This window comes from Theropithecus gelada, chromosome 12, assembly GCF_003255815.1.
Source record: "Theropithecus gelada isolate Dixy chromosome 12, Tgel_1.0, whole genome shotgun sequence".
Lineage (NCBI taxonomy): Eukaryota > Metazoa > Chordata > Mammalia > Primates > Cercopithecidae > Theropithecus > Theropithecus gelada.
The window spans coordinates 6,057,226-6,083,779 of record NC_037680.1 but is presented as its reverse complement, the minus strand read 5'-3'; the positions used below and the strand labels follow the sequence as shown (position 1 = coordinate 6,083,779).

The 26,554-nt window shown below is 40.1% G+C and overlaps 1 protein-coding gene across 1 annotated transcript in view; it reads left to right on the top strand.

Annotated features, from left to right (window-relative positions):
- Positions 1–26,554, top strand: part of CNTNAP5 (contactin associated protein like 5) — a 683,524-nt gene that overhangs the window by 546,505 nt on the left and 110,465 nt on the right. The window contains exons 17-18 of the mRNA XM_025405058.1: positions 109–348; positions 14,838–15,062. Coding sequence (XP_025260843.1) covers positions 109–348; positions 14,838–15,062 — 465 coding nt within the window. The remainder of the gene's footprint in view (positions 1–108; positions 349–14,837; positions 15,063–26,554) is intronic.

Genomic DNA, 26,554 nt, shown 5'->3' with positions numbered 1-26,554 from the left:
CTGCATGACAACAGAGGACTACTTAACTCTTACCCATGCCAACATTAAACCTAAATGTATTGAGCCCTATAATACCTTACATTTGTTTCCTTTTATTTAACCTCTTAGGGGGAACGTCATCCAGACAGAAAGGCTTCCTAGGATGCATTCGCTCCTTACACTTGAATGGACAGAAACTGGACCTGGAAGAGAGGGCAAAGGTCACATCTGGAGTCAGGCCAGGCTGCCCGGGTCACTGCAGCAGCTACGGCAGCATCTGCCACAACGGGGGCAAGTGTGTGGAGAAGCACAATGGCTACCTATGTGATTGCACCAACTCACCTTATGAAGGGCCCTTTTGCAAAAAAGGTACCTTAGGCGCTCCCTTTCTCCTGAGTGCAGTGCTATATCACCTACATGCTATGATCAGGCCATGTGATACTCACACTCTGAGACAGTCTTTATCATCTACTCTCCCTCTGTTTGAAGAGTCTGCATAGTTCCTCAACATAATTGCGTATACTTGTTGATATTGCGTGTGTTCACTGGCAATGCAACTGAACTGGATGGATAATTACAGGAAAACACCCTGCCCGTGGCCAAAAAGCCGGTTGAGCAGGGAAAGAGGTGGACTCATATTTCTGTTGTTAGCTAGATTGTTAGTGAACACATTAATATGTCCACTTCCAATCCCTCTGTCTGCAAATGTAATCAAAGCATTGTAGAATCTAGCCCTGGGGGAGCCTTAGAGATACTTAAGCCATCTTAAATTATTTTTACAACAAAGAGAGTATCAGTAAATTAGTAAACACAGCACCATGTATTTGGTGAAATCTCTCTATTCTGTAGGTGACTTGAGCGAATGTCTGAGGCTTTAAAAGCCCTGTCTGAAGGCTCATATTCAGTTCACTGGTGGGCTGGGACTGAAACACACATGAAAGTCAAAATTTCTGCTCCAGGGCTTTTTGTGTACCCCTTCACAATCTCATGAATTCATTACATTGACACAAATTAATAATCATGGACATACAGCTTGGACAAGGAATGAGGATCATTGTGTAAATTCTCTAGATAAATTCAAGATACCTCAAGAAACTAGAAAATCTCAATATTCAGTATGAATACGTAGTATTTTTCAAACATAAGAAATATTTGGTGTACTCTCAATTTTTGCAATATTTAAAAGTTTATTTAATTGATGGAGAAATGTTTGTTTAGTAAACAATGTAAACAATATTTCGAGAGCAGCATTTAAATTATTCAAATAAAATGGTTGAACCACTTTGAGACACCATTTACAAACAAACAATCATAGCAATTATATATAATTTTTCTCAATTCATTAAAGCACATCTTCGAAGCACCTTTACAAAACAATGGTTTATTTAGTCCAGCTTACTACTGTTGGAACTTAGAAACAAAAGGGAAAAAAAGCACTCACTGTTTTTCTTTGAAGGATACTATAGTTTAAGCCCTCCGTTCATTCGTACGGGGGCCTTCTCCTCAATTAGTTTGAATTACTTACTTATTCTTGCCAAAGAGCATGTTATGTTTCTCGGAAGAAAATTAATGGTAAAAATTTTAGGGCTAACTGCATGGAAACTTAAAATAAAACAGGTTCCATTCCAGGGGCTCATATTATGAACTAAACAAGCGAAGTGCTGTTAGGTATTCACACTGGGGGAGGTGTCCAAACAACTTCCCCTGAGAAGTGTGAATGCTCCTCTTAAAGCCATCCCACACGCTAGGAGGAGCACAAACAATAAATACCATGAGACCCAGGCATTGAAATGCACAAGCATTCTTCTCAGCATCTCTACCCAAGACTTTTGTTTGGAAGAACATGAACAGGAGACCTCTCTGCATTTCTCTGGGGACATTATTCAAAGATCTTTTGGATCATATTGTTCTAAATGTGCCTAATTTCTCTTTTGTTGTTGTTGTCTCCTTTCTCCAAAACCATTCCTATTAATTTTCTTCCGTCCTCGGCCCTGGATCTTTTCCCTGCACATGCTGCAACATCTCTGTGCTCCCTCCCACTTTTAATTATGATCTGCAAGTTACACAGGCAAATGTGTGCCTAGCCTTTTCATGTGCATTGTAGTTTACTATTTCCAAACTGTTCATTCTTTCTGATATTTCTAAGAAAATGATTCCCTCTATATTTAGTCCTCACAATGTATGTAAGATGGCCTGTTTGGTCACATCTTTGAGCCCTGCCAACTGCCTCTGGGAAATGCGGCCGGAACTGAAATGGGGAGCCGGAGGCTACAAGATGGTTCTGAACAGAGGGTGGTCTGTTGGGCGACTGGTGCAGCCTTCCATGCAACTTACTATGGCACTGTATATTTCAAGGAGATGGTGTGTACATACTGAATATATCTTGTATAGAATTGGGGACTTTTTTTTCATTATCAATTCCTAGGTCAGAACTATGTTTCATTGGCCATTTTTCCGTTTCTCATAATAGTACGAAGAAGTAATCATCATAAAAAATAAAGTAGTCATTAACTGCAACATATATTCCTCATCCAAACAAATAGAGCAGGTATTAACATCTAAATTTGACTTATTAGGGGTTCATAAAGTTGTACTAACTTGCTAAATGTCAGGAGGTCCATCTAGCTTGTCTTTGCTTCATTTTTTCTCTTTATGACCCTAATTTCATTCTATATGTGAACATGGTAATAGGATTCCATCGCTTCAAATATGCAGCTTTTGTTTTGTGTATTTTTTTCTCTCTCTATTATTGAGATGTAATTTATACATCATAAAACCCACCCTTTTAAGGTGTATAATTCAGTGATGTTTAGGATAGTCACACAGTTGTATAACGATCACCACCATCAGTTTCAGAATATTTTCATCATCTCAAAAAGAAATTCCATGTCATTAGCAGTCACTCCCCAGTTACCTCTTCCCGCATCCCTGGAAACTACTAATCTACTTTCTTTTCCTGTAGATTTGCCCATCCTGAGCCTTTCATATAAATAGAATCATATAGTATGTGATCTTTTTGTGTCTGATTTCTTTTACTTCACATACTATTCTCCCAGTTCATCCATGTTATAACATTCATCATTACTTTATTCATTTTTAATTGCCAAAGAGTGTTCCATAGTGTGAAAGCACCACAGTTTGTTTATCCATTCATCTATGATCAGTTAATGAATGTTGGGATGGTTTCATTTATTTGGCTATTATACATAACACTGCTATAAATATGTACACATTTTTGTGCAGACACATATTGTCTATCCTCTTGGAAATATACCTAGAAGTGAGATTGTTGTGTCATACGGTAACTATAGGTTTAATCTTTTTGAGGAACTGCCAAACTTTTTCAGAGCGGCTGCTCCATTTTGCATTCTCACTGGCAGTGAATGAGGGCTCCAATTTCTTCACCTTCTTGCCAACACTTTTTACTGTCTGACTTTTTGATAATAGACATCCTAATGAAAATGAAATGCTATTGCATTGTGGTTTTGACTTGCATTCCCTAATGACTAATGATACTGGATATCTTTTCCTGCGCTTATTGTCCATTTGTATACATCAATTTTTTGGAGAAATGTCTAACATATTTTGTAGATTTTAAATTTTTTCTTCTTTTTACTAGTCAGTTGTAATAATTTGTTGTATGTTTGGAATATAATTCCCTTATGAGATATATAATTTGCAAATGTTTTCTCCAGTTCTATGGGTTGTATTTTGTCTTCTTCATAGTGTCTTTTGAAACACTAAAGTTTTAAATTCTGATCAAATTCATTTTCCCTAGTCTCCTATCTTTTTTGCTTATATATTTAGGATCATAGCTAAAGAACCCTTACTTAATCCAAGATCATGAAGATTTATACCTATGGTTTCTCCTAAGAGTTTTATAGTTTTACCTCTCACAGTTAGGTCTTTAATGCATTATGAGTGAATTTTCGTATCTGTTGTGAGGTAGAGGGTCCAGGTTTAATCTTTTGCATTTGGATATATCCTTGTCTCAACACCATTTGTTGATGTGTGTTTGTCATTAGCTCTCTTATCCCCCCTACACACACACCATTAATAAAGAATCTGGATATGACTGTCATAGTGTTTTAATTTAAATGTTTTTCTTCCTAGTTAAAACGTAAGATAATTATTTATAAAATTTGTTTGAAAATTTATTTAGAAATGTAGAAAAGTTAAAACCCAATCTAATACTCAGAAATAATCATTAATGGGAACTTGTACTTCCTTCTAGTTTTTTTCCCCTTGCACTTAATATAACTAAGATAATTTTGTCCATTACATTTTATATTCTGGATTTTCTGTATTTCCTTTCAAAAGCATTTCTATGTAAGTCATCAGTATTTGTAAACATTCGTCTTTTTTTTTTTTTAATTTATTTATTATTATTATACTTTAAATTGTAGGGTACATGTGCATAACGTGCAGGTTTGTTACATATGTATACTTGTGCCATGTTGGTCTGCTGCACCCATCAACTCGTCATTTACATCAGGTATAACTCCCAATGCAATCCCTCCCCTCTCCCCCTTCCCCATGATAGGCCCCGGTGTGTGATGTTCCCCTTCCTGAGTCCAAGTGATCTCATTGTTCAGTTCCCACCTATGAGTGAGAACATGCGGTGTTTGGTTTTCTGTTCTTGTGATAGTTTGCTAAGAATGATGGTTTCCAGCTGCATCCATGTCCCTACAAAGGACGCAAACTCATCCTTTTTTATGGCTGCATAGTATTCCATGGTGTATATGTGCCACATTTTCTTAATCCAATCTGTCACTGATGGACATTTGGGTTGATTCCAAGTCTTTGCTATTGTGAATAGTGCTGCAATAAACATACGTGTGCATGTGTCTTTATAGCAGCATAATTTATAATCCTTTGGGTATATCCCCAGTAATGGGATGGCTGGGTCATATGGTACATCTAGTTCTAGATCCTTGAGGAATCGCCATACTGTTTTCCATAATGGTTGAACTAGTTTACAGTCCCACCAACAGTGTAAAAGTGTTCCTATTTCTCCACATCCTCTCCAGCACCTGTTGTTTCCTGACTTTTTAATGATCGCCATTCTAACTGGTGTGAGATGGTATCTCATTGTGGTTTTGATTTGCATTTCTCTGATGGCCAGTGATGATGAGCATTTTTTCATGTCTGTTGGCTGTATGAATGTCTTCTTTTGAGAAATGTCTGTTCATATCCTTTGCCCACTTTTTGATGGGGTTGTTTGTTTTTTTCTTGTAAATTTGTTTGAGTTCTTTGTAGGTTCTGGATATTAGCCCTTTGTCAGATGAGTAGATTGCAAAAATTTTCTCCCATTCTGTAGGTTGCCTGTTCACTCTGATGGTAGTTTCTTTTGCTGTGCAGAAGCTCTTTAGTTTAATTAGATCCCATTTGTCAATTTTAGCTTTTGCTGCCGTTGCTTTTGGTGTTTTAGACATGAAGTCTTTGCCCATGCCTATGTCCTGAATGGTACTACCTAGGTTTTCCTCTAGGATTTTTATGGTATTAGGTCTAACATTTAAGTCTCTAATCCATCTTGAATTAATTTTCGTATAAGGAGTAAGGAAAGGATCCAGTTTCAGCTTTCTACTTATGGCTAGCCAATTTTCCCAGCACCATTTATTAAATAGGGAATCCTTTCCCCATTTCTTGTTTTTCTCAGGTTTGTCAAAGATCAGATGGCTGTAGATGTGTGGTATTATTTCTGAGGACTCTGTTCTGTTCCATTGGTCTATATCTCTGTTTTGGTAAAAGTACCATGCTGTTTTGGTTACTGTAGCCTTGTAGTATAGTTTGAAGTCAGGTAGCGTGATGCCTCCAGCTTTGTTCTTTTGACTTAGGATTGTCTTGGAGATGCGGGCTCTTTTTTGGTTCCATATGAACTTTAAAGCAGTTTTTTCCAATTCTGTGAAGAAACTCATTGGTAGCTTGATGGGGATGGCATTGAATCTATAAATTACCTTGGGCAGTATGGCCATTTTCACGATATTGATTCTTCCTATCCATGAGCATGGTATGTTCTTCCATTTGTTTGTGTCCTCTTTTATTTCACTGAGCAGTGGTTTGTAGTTCTCCTTGAAGAGGTCCTTTACATCCCTTGTAAGTTGGATTCCTAGGTATTTTATTTTCTTTGAAGCAATTGTGAATGGAAGTTCATTCCTGATTTGGCTCTCTGTTTGTCTGTTACTGGTGTATAAGAATGCTTGTGATTTTTGCACATTAATTTTGTATCCTGAGACTTTGCTGAAGTTGCTTATCAGCTTAAGGAGATTTTGGGCTGAGACAATGGGGTTTTCTAAATATACAATCATGTCATCTGCAAACAGGGACAATTTGACTTCTTCTTTTCCTAACTGAATACCCCTGATTTCTTTCTCTTGCCTAATTGCCCTAGCCAGAACTTCCAACACTATGTTGAATAGGAGTGGTGAGAGAGGGCATCCCTGTCTTGTGCCAGTTTTCAAAGGGAATTTTTCCAGTTTTTGCCCATTCAGTATGATATTGGCTGTGGGTTTGTCATAAATAGCTCTTATTATTTTGAGGTACGTTCCATCAATACCGAATTTATTGAGCGTTTTTAGCATGAAGGGCTGTTGAATTTTGTCAAAAGCCTTTTCTGCATCTATTGAAATAATCATGTGGTTCTTGTCTTTGGTTCTGTTTATATGCTGGATTATGTTTATTGATTTGCGAATGTTGAACCAGCCTTGCATCCCAGGGATGAAGCCCACTTGATCATGGTGGATAAGCTTTTTGATGTGTTGTTGAATCCGGTTTGCCAGTATTTTATTGAGGATTTTTGCATCGATGTTCATCAGGGATATTGGTCTAAAATTCTCTTTTTTTGTTGTGTCTCTGCCAGGCTTTGGTATCAGGATGATGTTGGCCTCATAAAATGAGTTAGGGAGGATTCCCTCTTTTTCTATTGATTGGAATAGTTTCAGAAGGAATGGTACCAACTCCTCCTTATACCTCTGGTAGAATTCAGCTGTGAATCCATCTGGTCCTGGACTTTTTTTGGTTGGTAGGCTATTAATTATTGCCTCAATTTCAGAGCCTACTATTGGTCTATTCAGGGATTCAACTTCTTCCTGGTTTAGTCTTGGAAGAGTGTAAGTGTCCAGGAAATTATCCATTTCTTCTAGGTTTTCCAGTTTATTTGCGTAGAGGTGTTTATAGTATTCTCTGATGGTAGTTTGTATTTCTGTGGGGTCGGTGGTGATATCCCCTTTATCATTTTTAATTGTGTCGATTTGATTCTTCTCTCTTTTCTTCTTTATTAGTCTTGCTAGTGGTCTGTCAATTTTGTTGATCTTTTCAAAAAACCAACTCCTGGATTCATTGATTTTTTGGAGGGTTTTTTGTGTCTCTATCTCCTTCAGTTCTGCTCTGATCTTAGTTATTTCTAGCCTTCTGCTAGCTTTCGAATGTGTTTGCTCTTGCTTCTCTAGTTCTTTTAATTGCGATGTTAGAGTGTCAATTTTTGATCTTTCCTGCTTTCTCTTGTGGGCATTTAGTGCTATAAATTTCCCTCTACACACTGCTTTAAATGTGTCCCAGAGATTCTGGTATGTTGTATCTTTGTTCTCATTGGTTTCAAAGAACATCTTTATTTCTGCCTTCATTTCCTTATGTACCCAGTAGTCATTCAGGAGCAGGTTGTTCAGTTTCCATGTAGTTGAGCGGTTTTGATTGAGTTTCTTAGTTGTGAGTTCTAGTTTGATTGCACTGTGGTCTGAGAGACAGTTTGTTATAATTTCTGTTCTTGTACATTTGCTGAGGAGTGCTTTACTTCCAATTATATGGTCAATTTTGGAGTAAGTACGATGTGGTGCTGAGAAGAATGTATATTCTGTCGATTTGGGGTGGAGAGTTCTATAGATGTCTATTAGGTCTGCTTGCTGCAGAGATGAGTTCAATTCCTGGATATCCTTGTTAACTTTCTGTCTTGTTGATCTGTCTAATGTTGACAGTGGAGTGTTGAAGTCTCCCATTATTATTGTATGGGAGTCTAAGTCTCTTTGTAAGTCTCTAAGGACTTGCTTTATGAATCTGGGTGCTCCTGTATTGGGTGCATATATATTTAGGATAGTTAGCTCTTCCTGTTGAATTGATCCCTTTACCATCATGTAATGGCCTTCTTTGTCTCTTTTGATCTTTGATGGTTTAAAGTCTGTTTTATCAGAGACTAGGATTGCAACCCCTGCTTTTTTTTGTTCTCCATTTGCTTGGTAAATCTTCCTCCATCCCTTTATTTTGAGCCTATGTATGTCTCTGCGTGTGAGATGGGTCTCCTGAATACAGCAGACTGATGGGTCTTGACTCTTTATCCAGTTTGCCAGTCTGTGTCTTTTAATTGGAGCATTTAGTCCATTTACATTTAAGGTTAAGATTGTTATGTGTGAACTTGATCCTGCCATTATGATATTAACTGGTTATTTTGCTCGTTAGTTGATGCAGTTTCTTCCTAGCCTCGATGGTCTTTACATTTTGGCATGTTTTTGCAATGGCTGGTACCGGTTGTTCCTTTCCATGTTGAGTGCTTCCTTCAGGGTCTCTTGTAAGGCAGGCCTAGTGGTGACAAAATCTCTAAGCATTTGCTTATCTGTAAAGGATTTTATTTCTCCTTCACTTATGAAACTTAGTTTGGCTGGATATGAAATTCTGGGTTTAAAATTCTTTTCTTTAAGAATGTTGAATATTGGCCCCCACTCTCTTCTGGCTTGGAGAGTTTCTGCCGAGAGATCTGCTGTGAGTCTGATGGGCTTCCCTTTGTGGGTAACCCGACCTTTCTCTCTGGCTGCCCTTAAGATTTTTTCCTTCATTTCAACTTTGGTCAATCTGGCAATTATGTGTCTTGGAGTTGCTCTTCTCGAGGAGTATCTTTGTGGCGTTCTCTGTATTTCCTGGATTTGAATGTTGGCCTGCCCTACTAGGTTGGGGAAGTTCTCCTGGATGATATCCTGAAGAGTGTTTTCCAACTTGGTTCCATTTTCTCCCTCACTTTCAGGCACCCCAATCAGACGTAGATTTGGTCTTTTTACATAATCCCATACTTCTTGCAGGCTTTGTTCATTTCTTTTTCTTCTTTTTTCTTTTGGTTTCTCTTCTCGCTTCATTTCATTCATTTGATCCTCAATCGCTGATACTCTTTCTTCCAGTTGATCGAGTCGGTTACTGAAGCTTGTGCATTTGTCACGTATTTCTCGTGTCATGGTTTTCATCTCTTTCATTTCGTTTATGACCTTCTCTGCATTAATTACTCTAGCCATCAATTCTTCCACTTTTTTTTCAAGATTTTTAGTTTCTTTGCGCTGGGTACGTAATTCCTCCTTTAGCTCTGAGAGATTTGATGGACTGAAGCCTTCTTCTCTCATCTCGTCAAAGTCATTCTCCGTCCAGCTTTGATCCGTTGCTGGCGATGAGCTGCGCTCCTTTGCCGGGGGAGATGTGCTCTTATTTTTTGAATTTCCAGCTTTTCTGCCCTGCTTTTTCCCCATCTTTGTGGTTTTATCTGCCTCTGGTCTTTGATGATGGTGACGTACTGATGGGGTTTTGGTGTAGGTGTCCTTCCTGTTTGATAGTTTTCCTTCTAACAGTCAGGACCCTCAGCTGTAGGTCTGTTGGAGATTGCTTGAGGTCCACTCCAGACCCTGTTTGCCTGGGTATCAGCAGCAGAGGCTGCAGAAGATAGAATATTTCTGAACAGCGAGTGTACCTGTCTGATTCTTGCTTTGGAAGCTTCCTCTCAGGGGTGTACTCCACCCTGTGAGGTGTGGGGTGTCAGACTGCCCCTAGTGGGGGATGTCTCCCAGTTAGGCTACTCAGGGGTCAGGGACCCACTTGAGCAGGCAGTCTGTCCCTTCTCAGATCTCAACCTCCGTGTTGGGAGATCCACTGCTCTCTTCAAAGCTGTCAGACAGAGTCGTTTGCGTCTGCAGAGGTTTCTGCTGCTTTTTTGTTGTTGTTGTTGTTGTTGTTGTTGTTGTTGTTGTGTAGCTGTGCGCTGTCCCCAGAGGTGGAGTCTACAGAGACTGGCAGGTTTCCTTGAGCTGCTGTGAGCGCCACCCAGTTGGAGCTTCCCAGCAGCTTTGTTTACCTACTTAAGCCTCAGCAATGGCGGGCGCCCCTCCCCCAGCCTCGCTGCTGCCTTGCCGGTAGATCACAGACTGCTGTGCTAGCAATGAGGGAGGCTCCGTGGGCGTGGGACCCTCCCGGCCAGGTGTGGGATATGATCTCCTGGTGTGCCTGTTTGCTTAAAGCGCAATATTGGGGTGGGAGTTACCCGATTTTCCAGGTGTTGTGTGTCTCAGTTCCCCTGGCTAGGAAAAGGGATTCCCTTCCCCCTTGCGCATCCCAGGTGAGGCGATGCCTCGCCCTGCTTCAGCTCTCGCTGGTCGGGCTGCAGCAGCTGACCAGCACCGATCGTCCGGCACTCCCCAGTGAGATGAACCCAGTACCTCAGTTGAAAATGCAGAAATCACCGGTCTTCTGTGTCGCTCGGGCTGGGAGTTGGAGACTGGAGCTGTTCCTATTCGGCCATCTTGCTCTGCTGACCAACATTCGTCTTAATGACTGCAATATGTTCCATCTGGTGTTACTGCCTTTTCTTATCCATCCTTTTACCAGAGCATTACCACTCACAGAGAAATCATGGAGCTCTGGCACCACCCCTGCCCAAGTTCAGGTTCTGGTTCGTCTACAGTCCACGTTATGTGACACTGGTTGTGTACTTTAACGTCAAGATTCCTTGGTTTCCTCATCTATGAGTTGTGGAAAGTGCAGAACTCTTTCACAGGGAGTCGTGTTTAACATTCGATGAACACCCCACAAAGCACATGCCCACGGCATGTAAAGTCTCACTAAATACTGGCTCTTCTTATTGATTGAAATTTTTCATTATCTAAAATTTTGTATGTAACTAATGCTATGATAAACACATATATTGATTATTTTCTTAATAACAGAATTTCAGTGAAAAAACAAAAGTATGTACATTTGGGTACTCTTTACATATTGCCAAAAATCTGTTCAGAAATCATTTAATACTTATATTCCTTTCAACTTATACCATTTATTTACTTTTTATTATGGAAAAATGGCAAATGTATGCTGTAGGACAGGGAAGAATTTAAAAACTCCCATTCACTGTTTATCTAACTTCAGCAGTTACAAACACATGATCATTTTTATTTCATCGATACACTCACCTCCTATCCTCCCCCTTTATTATTTTGAAGAAAATCCCAGATATAATACTACTTCATCTATAAATATTACATCATGTATTGCTAAAAGATAAGCACTCATGATAAACACATAGCCACAGGATCATTATCATAAGAAAATTATAATAATTTTTGAAATAATTTCTCAGTATTCAAATTTCCGATTGTTTTATTTTTATTTAGTTTGTTTGATTTTATCTAAATTAATTACAGCTTGGATAATTTCTGGGTAATTTCTAGACTATTCATTAGCCAGGACTGGTCTTTCTGTTTGTTCTAATTCCAAATCGAATTATACTACTATTATTTTTTTTTTTTTTTTTTTTTTTTTGAGACGGAGTCTCGCTCTGTCGCCCAGGCTGGAGTGCAGTGGCCGGATCTCAGCTCACTGCAAGCTCCACCTCCCGGGTTCACGCCATTCTCCTGCCTCAGCCTCCCAAGTAGCTGGGACTACAGGCGCCCACCACCTCGCCCGGCTAGTTTTTTGTACTTTTTAGTAGAGACGGGGTTTCACCGTATTAACCAGGATGGTCTCGATCTCCTGACCTCGTGATCCGCCCGTCTCGGCCTCCCAAAGTGCTGGGATTACAGGCTTGAGCCACCGCGCCCGGCCAATATACTACTATTATTAAAACCAGCTACTGTTCATTGAGTTCCTACTATGTGCTGTGCTTTTACATACTTTCTTCCAATCCTTTCACCCACCAACACTGAATTCATCCTGATTTATATTTGAGTAACCTGAGGTCGAGTGGGATTCTGTGATTGCAGGACATGGGTAGATTTAGGTTCTATCTCCAAGTCTACAGGCCCCATGGAAGCTCAGAGACGCACCCTCCAGTACCATTCCATTTCCAGCTCCTCCTAGTTCATGTTACCCATCAATGCCCTGTCGATATGGAGATCCCCTTGCAGGCCTCAGGAGGCTCTTCTCTCAGAGACATCCAGCTCTGGAAAACATTGTCTCTGTCATTAACACATCAAGCCCAAGGTTAATTTCCATTTGTCCACTGGTATTTTTGTTTTGTTTTGGTTTGGTTTGGTTTGTTGTTTTGTTTTGTTTTGTTTGACAGAGTCTCTCTCTGTCACCCTGGGTGGAGTGCAGTGGCGCAATCTCGGCTCACTGCAATCTCCGCCTCTTGGGTTCAAGCGATTCTCCTGTCTTGGCCTGCCCAGTAGCTGGGATTACAAGAGCCTGCCACCACACCCAGATAATTTTTGTATTTTTAGTAGAGACGGGGTTTTGCCATGTTGGTCATGCTGGCCTCGAACTCCTGACCTCAGGTGATCCAACCACAGCCTTCCAGTGTGCTGGGATTACAGGCATGAGCCACCACACCCTCTCTAGATGTTAGTTTTTTAAAAATGTGTGTCTTACCACCTCAGAACCTAGTTAGCATAGGTTCTTCCACCAAGTGGGTGCTCAAGGGGTGTTGTTGATAGTGGCTCTGTGGCCTTGGAGAAGCATCATGGTCATTTGAAACCACTTTCAAGTTAAGTGTCTTTATCCTTTTTGGCCAGTGGTTTTAAATGTTCAGCTAACTCAATTCATCTGATCAAAAGCTTATACTCTTAGATTATAAAGTATAAGAAACTGAAAGAATAATAGAGTCCAGGTGTATTGCTGAATTTAGCTTTATGATAAAACAGACAATATTTAAACATTAAAAATAATTAGAACTGGGGCTGGAGGAAGAGTGACAACAGAAATTTGGTCTGACATCCCTAATTACAAAATGCTTTTCATTGTTAATTTATTGTCTTAAGTATAAAGAAAAAAGTAATATCCTGTATATGCCTATATCTGTATTTATGTTATTCCTAACAGAATGCTCTGAATTTTACTTCCTTTTAAGCAGACACACAAATATCAAATTAGAGTCCTTTATTTTGTTAACTAAGAGGCCATTGCTCAAAATGCAGACCAAATATCCCTGAGAAAATTTACTCAAGGAAAATTCTTGAATCAAGCTGATGATAACCAGAATTCTCACTGTCACAGATGTCTGCTGCGTATTTTTATAATCAGGAGTACCAAGGTTGTAACCTGTATGATAAATGCAAAATGCTTTCACTGAACCTTTAGTATAAACGAACTAGTATTCCCAATCTGCTAGGCAATATGCATAAATATGCAACTTTAATTTTTTGGCACTGTAACAGACTGTTATAGAATTTTCACAAGGTGGAACACATTTGCAATAGAATTAAGAAGCAAAAGCCAGGTATCATTATATTCTAGGTGCCACCAACTCAATCAGAGACTTTCATGGGGAATTCAGAACATTCCATATGCCATTTAGGACAAAAGGAAATTAATCATGCCAATATGGGTTCATGTTTACTGTGCAGTTTTTATGGCAGAGGTTTGCTGCCTGATCTAAGCTGTGCTGCCCTGTGAAAGAGCCTTCCCCACACACTCTGTTACTGTATAGAGATAAAATGTAAAGTGAACTCAAGAGCAGCCTTGATCTAAGGAGAGCATCTCAGCATTTGGATAGATGAGCAGTTAATAAATGAATATATTGTATAGAGTCTATTGGGGTGGCTTCAGGTTAAATTCTCTTCTAACACTCCGTAAATTCAAACTGTACTGGGCAACTCTCTTAAGTGCTTTACATACATCAGCTCGCATACATCAGAGAAATACTGATGAGGTAGGTGTTATGATTCCCATTCACCAGATAAGAAAACATTCTCCATAGAGTTCATTATCTTGCCTGGGACCACATGGTCGGGATGAAATCAAATGAGACTCCATATCCAGTGCTGACTAGCTCAGTGCTAGTTCCACTGCACTAACATGGTAACAGTTGGTGTGCTAGAGCATTCTTCAAGGAGGTTGGGTGATTTACAGATCCCGCTAAATGAATTTTATCAGTTTCTAGATCTGATATTTCTTCCTGGTGGTGGCAGATCTCCATTCAGTGTGTTATGCTAGAGGGATTGTTTCCCATAGGAAAGCCTATTTACCCAAGTCTTGGCTATATTTTGGAACTGAGTACCAATGCCTACACATCTAAAAAAGTGAGTTTAAGCATTGGATACCTATGCCTTTTCTACTTTTTCCATAAATTTATTCTTCGCTGTTTTCATTGTTCTTCACGCTTTACCCAACATCATAGAGAATTACTGCTGTTCACCCGAATGTCTTGCTCCGTATTGAGAGACCATCCACAATGTCCCTGAGATACCAGAAGAAGAACACAAACTAAAACTGCCAAGTTCTCAGTTTTGGGAGTAAGATGGTTCCAGTGTATTTCTCCATGCACTATGCTGGAAGCAGGGACATGTTATCTTTGCTTCTCAGGAAATTAGCCTGGCACATGGTCATTATTTTGCAGATGTATGTAGAGCTGGAATTAAACCACAGGAGGCACACCTGAGCTTTCTTTTCTGGTTCTGCAACCCTGTTCAAGGTTTGTTACCTATGAGAGCGTTAAGTTTTTCATTTGTAAATAAAGATAGTGACTTCCGCCACTTCAAAATTATTGTGGGGAACATGTTGTCTGATGCATGTAATACTCCTCACACAGTGCCCAGTGCATAGGAAACAAGAGAAAGCAGTTATGGCTAGCATGAGCAATGGACCTAAATATTTCAATGTGTGCTCTTCCCTCTTATATTTTACAGAGGTTTCTGCTGTTTTTGAGGCTGGCACGTCGGTTACTTACATGTTTCAAGAACCATATCCTGTGACCAAGAATATAAGCCTGTCATCCTCAGCTATTTACACAGATTCAGCTCCATCCAAGGAAAACATCGCTTTTAGCTTTGTGACAGCCCAGACACCCAGTCTTTTGCTCTTTGTCAATTCTTCTTCTCAGGACTTCCTGGCTGTTCTGCTCTGCAAGAATGGTGAGTGTGATGGCATGATGCTCAGTGGAGTCTCAGCCTAGGCTGGAGGGACAGTGTGTGCCCTCCAGAACTATGCATAATTTCAACCTCAAGTTGGTCCCACCTGGGAAGCTTATTTCCAGACTTCCAGCCAAATCCTTGATTATACTTTACCTTCATGAGTTGCAATTGGTATTCAGGGCCAGTGTCAATTCACTGCTGAAGTCTCAAATGCATTGACTTTAATTCGCCTCAGCTGGATCGCAGTGATTCTTTATTATTTATTCTGTGCTGGAATCCATTAAGTACAAAGGAGAAGATCATAAGCATATCTGAATTTCAGAAGGACACTTGCCACATATATTTTGTCATCTATGCTGCAGTCTTTTTTACTGAGGACTGTTAAAACAACGAGCATAGTTGCAGGCTGTATTAATAGAAGGCGATTGTCCAGGTCTTACAGAGAAGTAGTTAGTATATAAGTCATAACCTTGGGGAATAGCTGGCTTGCTTCTGAGAATCAGATTTCTTTTTTTCAGGCTTTTTTTTTAAAGATAATGACAAACTGTGGCATTTGTTATTTTGAAACAGAAAGATTTGGGGCATTTTATTTGACAAAACTATAATACTATTGTTTTATAAATCAAAATGTTATCACTTCCTCTCTTTTTAATAATTACTCCAACTTGATACAAAATTCACAAAAATACAAGGCATTTTTTTCCTAATGCTAAATAAACGATTAATTTTAAAAAAATTTTATTTATTATTTAAGCTTCAAAACTAGTGATAAGCTCAATATCATCGTATCTGAGGAAGAGATCATTTTTCAATTTGCATGGTATCTAATAGGTTCTAGCACCTAAATTGCCCATTATTAATTTAAGTAGTAGGTGAGAATCAGATTTTGAAAAGAATTTGGACAAAATGAAAGATGAGAAGTTGAGAGTGATAAGCAAGATGGAATACACTTCATGCAAGGAATGGTGAATGACAGCAGTTAGGATGGCTACTATGAGTTAAGATTTTCTTCTGATCCTGCTTAATTCCACTCTGCAAGGATGACTATTCTCGATACAGTCATGGCAGGAATGCTATTAGATGAAAACCTTATGGGGTAGAACATACAATAGTATGATCTCAAAAAACACTGTACTGTGATCAAGAATACAACTTCCTTCCCCTTGTCATCTGCTGTTGTCATGAGATGGGGCTCGGGCTTGGCAGATTCTGCCCAAGCTGTGCCACTGAGTTTCTGCACAGACAGTGGTGGGACTTAGCAGAAAGGAAGCCTGGAGTGTGTCCCGTACACAGAGTCCTCTCCAGGCCTTAGGAGAAAACTCTCAATGATTATCTTGCTTTGTTTTTTCTTGGGTTTATTCCGCTTTAATTCATCTTGCTTTCCAGCTATTTACAACATCAAAAGCCATGAATAATGTGTGGGCATAAAGAAATGATCAAATGCTGAATCAGGCCTGAAGTGAAATAATAATGACGATGGACCACATGATGTAACAAGTGTCCTTCTTTCTAAGAGAAAAATAGAAGGGAAGGAAAATAGAGAGAAATAGAGACTAGGATGACAATGTTCATTCCAAGCCCATCTGGAATTCAAGAACCCACAAGAGAGATGGGTAAACCCTGGGTAATTAGATCTGTTTATCAATAGCCCTTTGTGTGATTATGATTAGGACCATTCTGTCAACACAGCAGATCTTAGACTCTGCCCATCAGGGCTTTGTGAGGGTGATAAAGCTGATGGAGGACACTGAGGCATGGAGAAGTTCAGCAGGTGGACATACCAACGAGGTAATATATGGCACAGTGTGGACCAGAATCCAGGATTCCCAATAGTTAGCCAGCAGCCTTCATTCTAAATAATATCATCTTCTAATGATGTCATTGGACCATAGTAAGATGGTTGGTTACAACCAATGCAAGATTTTTTCCAAAACATCTTTTGGGTATAGTTCCATAGGCACAATTGTACCTGTCAGGCCATGCCTAGGGACATACAGCTGCCATAAAGACAGACAGTGCGTAATGAATATAATTGTATCAAATTGCACACACACATATAACTCTGTACTGAGCACTATGTTAATTAATCCACACAACATTTACTTCTCATCACAACCCTGCTTGATTGATTTGTTGTTGTAGAAACTGAGGCACTTCAAAATCTCACAGCAAGTAAGAAGCAGAGCTGGATTCACCCTCCCTTCTTCAGTCTGGTGGCATAATCTGTATTCTTAACCACCAGGGCTAAACAAAGAGTGTTTTTAAAATGCACAGTGTTTCAAATAATGTGAATCTATTTAATTGAGAAAGCATTCTTGAATTCTTCCCTGCCCCTATCTTCTTACATCCTGAAGTCTTACTCTATTAAAAGCTGCCTGATCCCACAGGCATCTGCACGTTTTAAAATCCTGGCTACATGCAGGAGTCAAGAAGGTACTTGTGCCTTGTTTGTATGATTGTTTAAGCTTAGGTCTCAGGGCATGTGTGAAAGTTCAGGTATGAGTCCTGAGCCAAATATGAGTGACCATGGTCTGTGACACAGTCCTCAGGAGGTCCTGAGAGTGTGTGCCCAAAGTAGTCAGGGTACAGGTTGGTTTTATATATTTTAGGTTTTATATATTTTAGTTAGCTCAGGCTAACTCATGGGAGATGGATGTCCAGGACATTGTTATTAATAGAGTGTCCCCCTTCCCCACTCCAGCTCAGAACACCCCCACCACACCTTGCTCCAGGGAACCCACAGCAGTAGGTTGTGGGAAAGATGCCCTGTTTAGAATCCTGGGCATCTTTTGCCATCTCCTTATACTGCAGAGATACAACTAAGATATGTGCTCAATCATTCATTTTTTCATTAACTCTCTGGGTAATTACTAGTCAAACTGCACAGTATCAGGAACTGTGAAGATAAGCAAAGAAAAGCAGGACTAAGTGCTGTCTAAAGGCGATAAGGAATGACAGACTAAAAAATCTGCCTTTAACTTTTTGAAAGGCAATCTAGATAGAGGAGGCAATCGTGTTACCCAGATTTCTAAAGCAGTCTAACTAGAAGGGAGATTTTGACTAAATTTTAAGATGAATCTTCTAGAAATTCAGGGATCATAACAGTAGAACAAAATACCTTCGGTGGTAGTGAATTCTTTGCCGTTGAAGGTCCTCAAATGAAAATGCATGACTATTTGTTGGAGAAACCATAATAACTATCGCAGGAGTGGACGACAGGAAAAAAATAATAACATCTGAGTTTCTTCCCAAGTCTTAGATTTTGTGATTCTTTATTCCCTTCTTGTGTAGTCTTACATTAATATTTCTTTCTGTTAAGGCTTCATTTGCAGACTTTGAAATGTTGCTTTGAGCAATAAAGAATCAATATTCTTACAGCTTGTTCCCAGTATGTTTGTTCCATTAGGCCATTGACCTAATTACCAGAGAATCATGGGGGTGGGCATTGCATGATAAAGAACTGGGAATATTTTAATGTTATTTTGATACACTGTCATGAAAACCTATACCTGCGAAAATACTATTGAGAGTTAAAGATTATTAGAGATTGTGAAAAAATCGGAAAACCACGGGGTTTACAGGGGAAGGTTATTTATTATCTGTGAGAACTTTTATGATAACATTGATTCAAACCTCCCTGAGAAGAGTTAAGAGTCTTCTGTTAGTCCAGTTGTCTTAGCCTTTGTGACTGAAGATAGCCTTGGGAATCTGGTGGAAATTATGATGAGAGGGCCACTCTTATAGGGAGCCCATTTTGCTTTCTCCAAAAAAAAATCGAGTATCCGCCTCCAGGTTTGCACAATGGCTCTAATTTCAGCACTCTTGGGTTAAGAAGTCAGCAGGTGGAGTAAGGTGGATGAGTTGCATAAACACTGCACACAATTCTCGGCTTGCAAATTCATTTAATATAGTTGAACAGGCCAGAGGAAAGAAGGTCAATGTGATTCAAAGCCATGGTTATAAGTCTCTCCCTGGCAGGGGTTTGATTTTCCAGGGTTGGAATTCTTCTTTGCCCTTTATCATTATTCTTGAAATTTCTCCAACTAGAGACTCATTCAGGTTAAACTGCTGCTGTGTTTTCAAAGGAAAACAGGTACTTCTTCCTAAATAAAAAGGAATAATTTTAAATTCTGTAATGGAAGAACAGAGGCAGAAAGAGAGACATTTTGAGGTCAGAGTTGTTAGGAAAGAGAAGGCGGTTTTAGTTCCATAAGCTGGGGCTTTGGCCACAGACAACTTCTCTTGAGTCTGGACAGTTGGAGGAGAAGGGGTCTTGAAGAGAGGAAAGGGGTCCAGAAAGGGAGATGAGCTCATTCTAAAGATACACAGGACCTTCACAGAATTGTATTGTGTGATGGTTTTGCCTTCTCCACAGTAGTGGGGATTTTTCTTTCAAATTTGCAACTCAGAAAATATCCATGGAACACCTACCAAGTGGCACATACTAGCTCATGTACTGGAGAGACAAAGACAGACAGAAAGGACCCTTCCCTAGCTTTAAGAAATCTAGTTGGCCGGGCGCGATGACTCACGCCTGTAATCCCAGCACTTTGGGAGGCCCAGGCAGGCAGATCACGAGGTCAGGAGTCGAGACCATCCTGGCTAACACGGTGAAACCCCGTCTGTACTAAAAATACAAAAAACTAGCCAGGCGAGGTGGCGGGCGCCTGTAGTCCCAGCTACTCGGGAGGCTGAGGCAGGAGAATGGGGTGAACCCGGGAGGCGTAGCTTGCAGTGAGCCGAGATCACACCACTGCACTCCAGCCTGGGCGACAGAGCAAGACTCCATCTCAAAAACAAAAAAACAAAAAAACAAAAAAAAAAGAAAGAAATCTAGTTATGGGACAGAAACATAAATAAAAACAACCGAATGTCATAGATGCTAGGTAGAACTCTGTTCTAGGTAGAGTGAGTTAAAGATGATCAATTATCTCTGGGAGAGAAGGTCAGAAAAGGCTTCCTAGAGAGGGTGATGCTTCAGTTGGTCATGAAAGATAAATTAGTGTTCTCCAGCAGACATTATATTTTTCACAGAAATACAGATATTTATTTGATTTTTCCTCATTTTCTCCTTTTTATTCACATGGCAGTTGAAATCTACATATGCGTCATGATCAATTTCTGTTTCTATTCTTCCATCATCTTCTTTGTTGATAGAAATGCAACGTCAAATTCAGAATATGCACTAACTCTAGGGCCATCCATCCATGGTGAAATTCTTCGGGTACACAATCCAAATAAGGTTCCCAGGTCACCTGCTGGGGCGGCTGTGCAACTGCCCTCCAGCACCAAATGGTTTGCCTGACTTTGCTTCAGGATTTCTTTTTATCAATCTTTTTTTTTAAAGCATATGCATTCATAAGATGCACTGTCTGCATTTGTGATTGCACACACCTTGGAGGGAATAATGATGAACTGTGACACTTTATATTTTGAACACACTATCCAAGGGAGGCAAGAATAAGAAGGAAGCCAGGGAGGGAGCATTTTCAAAGCACAAAACTCTGCAGTGGCTAGCCAGGGCTGAGTCGACCTTAGAACACCCCTGCCATTGCTGCTATCTATGGAAGCCCTTCAAAGTGTAATGCTGCCTCCAGATAGCCCCTCCCTAACACCAGCATATGCTTGATTTCCTCAGAGCAACAAGAATCCTGATAAACAGAAGGGGAAAAGCAAGCCTTGGAAGGATTATTTTGACAGCCTTACTAAGCCCTGACCACTTCAGTCTCTGGGCTTGTGTCAAGCAACACTTTGCTGGGTTTGAATTTAAAATTCCCAATAGTCTTTTGCTATCTCCCAGACTTTGTTTTAGTTGTTTCTTTCCCTACGTTTCTGGGCTTTCCAACAATCTCTTGTACTTTCATCATCCATTTCACTGTCATGCGATTATGATACAGTGTGATCTCTAGAGGGCGATAAAGAGTCCTCCTCGTTACTTTCTCCTAGTGAAGGTCAATGGATGATAAGGGCAGACAACGCGCGCTTCCATTATCACAGGGTTAGATTAGGGTGCTAAGGTTGGGCCTGACTGGAGAAACAGTGGCATGCTGAGTAATACCGGATCTGGGTCATCTTTTTTTCTCTTCTCTTTGTTGTTGTTTATGCTTGATTTTGTGGTATGCTCCTAAGTTCCAAGAAGATTGCTATGAACTGAGTTGTGAACCACCCCCTTCCCAAAATCCATGTGTTGAAGCCCTGACCCTCAGTGTAGCTGTATTTGGAGTAAGAGGGTAATTAGGCTAAATGAAATTATGAGATTGGAGCCCTAATCTGACAGGATTAGTGTCCTTAAAGCAGGAGACACTAGAGAACTCTGTCTCCCGCTCTCTCTTTGAATGCCATGTGAGGACACTGAGAAGGCAGCCATCTACAAGCCAGGAGGAGAGCCCTCAACAGGGACCAAGTCAGCCAGCACTTGTGTTTGTATTTCCCAACTTTCAGAAGTTTGAGAAAATTGTGTTGTCTGAGTCACTCACTCAGTCTATGACATTTTGTTGTAGCCAACTGAGTGGACAAAGGTCAAATGAGATGATGCAAGTAACTATGCTGTGCAGACTGTAAACCATAAAACACACTTTTTTCCTTATTGGTATAAGTAATAATATGAATGATCTGCATCCTGGGGTTATCAGAGCACATTGGATTTAGGGCATTTGGGGTTAAAATTTAATACAAAGAGGAAATGAAAATGTGCAGTGCCTAGAGGCAGAACACTTGGGCCTGGATGGGACATTACCCTGAAGAAGGACAAAGATAAGGTACAGGGTGTCCTCTTGAATACCAGCTATTTCCAGGCATAGGAAAGAGATTTTAATATATACAAGCATGAAAACAAAACCTTTTTAAGAATGACTTTCTCAAATGCCCCCCGACACAGACCTTTAGGGAACTTCTCTGATGTTTCTAAAATAAAGAGAGATGTGTGTGTATGTGTGTGTGTGTGTATAGAGAGAGAGAGCTATGATAATTAGGAAACAGAGTTATGTGTAGAACTAACAAAGATTTCTGCTCACTGCGGGGCTAGTCCTTGCACAATACACCTGGGGCAACATAGTCAAACACAAGGAAATTCCCCACCTCAACCCCAACAACTTTGGCTGTGGAGCTAGCTGGGCAGCATGTGCCAGCATCAAAGAAAATCAAAATAGAGACAATGGCAGCTTCCAAGTCAGTCCTCTAAGACCCTCAGCAAAGAGCTAGTATGGAAATAAAGCCAACAAAAATGTCAAAATACAATCAACTCTACAAACATCTGTTTAATACCTACTGTCTCAGTTTGCCAGGGCTGCCAAAACAAAATACCACAGACGGAATGACATAAGCAACAACAATTTGTTTTCTAATGGTTCTGGAGACTGGAAGTCCAAGTTCAAGGTACTGGCAGTGTTGGCATCTGGTGAGGACCCTGCCTCTGTGTTGGCCACCTTTTCCTGTGTGCTCACATGGTCTTCCCTCGTGCATGAGGAGAAAGGGAGAGAGAGACAGAAGGGCTTTGCTGGTGTCTCTTCTTACAAAGACACTAATCCTGTAGGATCAGAGCCCCACCCTTATGACCTCATTTACCCTGAATTACTTCCTTAGAGGCCTCCTTTCCAAATACAGCCACACTAGAATTAGTCTTCAACATATGAATCTTGTGGAGACACAAACATTTATTCTATAATACCTACCATGTGCTAGATGCTGTTCTATGTGTTCATGGTAGAAAGCTAAATATGGTGTAGTTGGCTTCAGAAAGATTCTTTGGGTTAAGATTAATATACAATTTCCTCTTTGTAACATCAGTGTGAGGCAGAGTAACTTAGCACGTAGTTCCCCTCTCATGATTCTTGGATTTATGTAATGTATTTTGAATCTAGTAGGAGGAGAAGTTACATATATAGTGAGAGGGGAAATGCCCTGTAGAATCCATGAGAAGATATTATAGGATGACAATGGGGCTGTATCGGGAAGAGGGAGTAGCTCGTCCTGGTGCATTTCAAAAATCTTCTAGTATAAATAGGCCTGAATATCCATTGCATTAATTGAGTTCTTAATCACATTCTTTTTGAGATTCTGTCCTGCCACCTGTGATGTATGTGTGGGAGGCAGGGTTGCTTGGGGAGTGGGTCTCTGCAGAGCTGGCATTCTGTGGCTCTACGTTCTCAGGGCCTCTAGGTCTTCTCACTTGGTACTTTCCGAGTTTAAACAACTCTTCAGAAATTTTCCAAGAATTGAACAACTGTTTGTTTTTTCAGCAAGGCTGATTGCTTACAGCTGTACTGTGAGAATCAGAATAATTATTATTTGCCCTTATGATGCTTCATTGTTTGTAGAAAGAAAAAAGGAGTACACAAAGTGCCTTAGTTCTTCATCTGTAAATGTGGGATAATCGTGTTGGTCAAGGGTCTCCCAGCAGTGTGGTGGGGCATTAATGAGATCCTGTCTGTAAAAGGCTTGGAGAAACTCACTTGAAAGGTGTGGCAAAAATACAAAGAAGAGTTGTTACAAAACAGACCAAAGAACAGGCTGGTTACTAAACTACCTTTATTTTACTTTTTTTTTTTGTAAGCCAAGGATAGAGAAAATGGGAGATTGAATGTTTAGCTTTTGGACTGGAACTCTAATTAGAGGTTTAAGGATTAAGAAAATAGTTGGAGTCAGTGTGAAGAAAGCTTTTCTCAGAGAAAAGACATGTTTTTACTCTTCTTAGAGCACTTGACCTGTAAATACTTACATCTTGAGATGTGAAACAAATTCAATGAAAGGCCCGAGCTCAGGGTTATTCGGTTCTCTGTGCAGTTAATTACCTTTTGTCCAGCAAGGAGGCCTTGAATTATCATTATTTCTCCTAATTCAAAGTTATTGAAGATATGTCTCCACTTTAATAAGTAGCTTGACCTCTCGATGTTAAGAAATGAGGGCTCTGGCAGTCAGATGCCCTGTTCTAAAGCTGCAGTGGAAAGATAGGTTGGGGGATAGTTTCCAGCCTTAAGAATCCAGTTCAAATTCCTAACACCAGGCATATACCACCGTCTTTGATCTTCCAGCTAGAAAATGTTTCCTAGCAGCTAATACCTGTCAAGTGCTGAGTAGGTGCCAAGGCATAATTTTCATAGTCTGCATACATTAATTCATCTCATTCTCACACAATGACTATGGAGTCAGTACTAGTATTTCCCTGTTTTACAGACAAGGAAATTTTGGCCTAGAAAGGTTAAATGACTTGTCCAAGAAGACACACACAGCAAGGGATCAGTGGGGCTGGAAATCAAAGCCCATTATATTTACTTTTTAACTTGTAAACTCTTCTGCTCTGTTCTCTGACCTTTCATGGTACTGTGTGTACTTCTCTCAAGGAACCTGCCATTTTTGGGGGGGTTCTTGCTTGAGCCCCCATCTAGGTTTTATTGTCTAGGAATGCCACATTCACTTCCTGTGCACCCCACCACCATGATGCCTTGCTTGTGGATCTTCATTCAAGAGAGTGGCCAGCCAGAAATAATAATGGGGTAATATATCAGGAGTGCTAAAACACCACTGAAAGATTTAGAAACACAATGCCAATGAAGGAACTTGCCACATATCTCCTGATATTTAGCAAATCGCACTTTGATGCACAAGGAAGCACACAGTACTAACAAGTCAAGAAAAAAATACCACGCCTTTATTGGTGTGAATTTCTGTAATGCAAGTTTCAGGATGTAGTAAGAGCCCCCAGCTCTGAGACTCACCAACCAAATCCCACAGCCACTGTCAACTGAAACGCTGTAGTGGAACAGCACACAGGGGAGGGCTACTTTCTTGGAACAAGTGATTTTAAAGTATTAATAGGGCTCCCCAGGTTTTTTTGGTTTTGGTCAGAAAAATTCCATGCAATAAATGTATGTTCTCATTTAAAAATGGAGAATGAATGTGCAAATTTATTATCTCTCCCTTCTTAAACTCCTTCAAAATGACATAAAGCAGGCCGGGCATGGTGGCTCATGCTTGTAATCTCAGCACTTCAGGAGGCCAAGGTCAGGAGTTCGAGACCAGCCTGGCCAACATGGTGAAACTCTGTCTGTACTAAAAATACAAGAATTAGTTGGGCGTGGTGGCACATGCCTGCAGTCCCAGCTACTCAGAAGGCTGAGGCAGAGTAATCACTTGAACCAGGGAGGTGGAGATTGCAGTGAGCCAAGATTGCACCATGGCACTCCAGCCTGGGTGACAGAACAAGACTTGGTCTTTAAAAAAAAAAAAAAAAAGACAAAGCAATTAAATAATTTTTAATTTTTAGAAGTAGGAAATTGAAAAGACAAAGACAACAGAAGATAATTTAGTATGAGTGAAAAACATGAACTCAGTGTGGGAAATTGAAGAGCAGATGAATGGTGAAGGCTGCCTCTGCCCCAGTGTTTGCTGAACAGTCTCCCTGCTCAGGCTAATAGGCAAGTTCCTTTTCACTTCCATCCCAGGCTTATTCTGTAGCATACAGAAGTTGAACGAAAGACTGTCCAAAGCTGAGGGCAAGGTGAAGATACTGGGCTAAATATGGAAATAAAGTCCGGTCTGCACACTGGGCTATGGGATCCCCAGTCTTATTTTTTGGTCCTGTTCCCAGAGCTCTTATAGTGAGACCCTTTTCTCTCTATACAGGAGATAAGAGTCCTTGACCATGGAAGAACTGAACAGCCCCATGAAAAACGTGTGATAACCAGAATTATAGAAATGTCCCCTCATTGAAAAAAGTAGTTTACCCATATGATCACCAGACAGTAAAGCCCATCTACTGACCTGTGTAGCTTCTGCACTTGGGACCTTCAGTCCAATTTGTAGTGCCTCAGTCATAAGTGTGAACAAATAACCAAGGCTATTCAGTACTTTCGCCAGCCCTCCAAGACGAAAGGTGACAATGAAAGCACACAAATAAACAAAGGTAATGGAGAAACAGGGGTGATGCAAGAGACACGAGAAACATTAACAACATAATATCTTCACCTAGGTAGGGTAATATATAAACCCATAAAACAATAATATGGTATTTATTTATTTATTTTTTAAGCAACAGAGTCTCTCTCTCTTGCCCCGGCTGGAGTGCGGTGGTGCAATCATAGCTCACTGCAGCCTCAAACTCCTGAACTCAAGGGATCCTCCTGCCTCAGCCTCCTGCGTGTCTAGGAATATAGGTGCAAGCCACTGTGCCCGGCTGGGAACATGATCTTTAAAATAAAACTGGCAAACAATGAGAAAGAATTTTTGGAAATGTGATAGAGAAATTTGTTAAAAAATCTAGAAAGGTGGAAGATAAAACCTGAGAAATCTAGCAAGTTGAATAAAAATGCAAAAAAGTGGGCAATCAGAAACAAAGAAGAAAATCAGAGGGTCAAAATGTAACGTCCAATATCTAATAGCATTTACAGAAAGAGAGAATAAATGTGGAGAAGGTGTTAGCAAATATATATTGAAAATATTTTATAGAATAAAACTGATGTAAAAGTTTGTTCTCTTACCCAGCACAGTGCATAGAA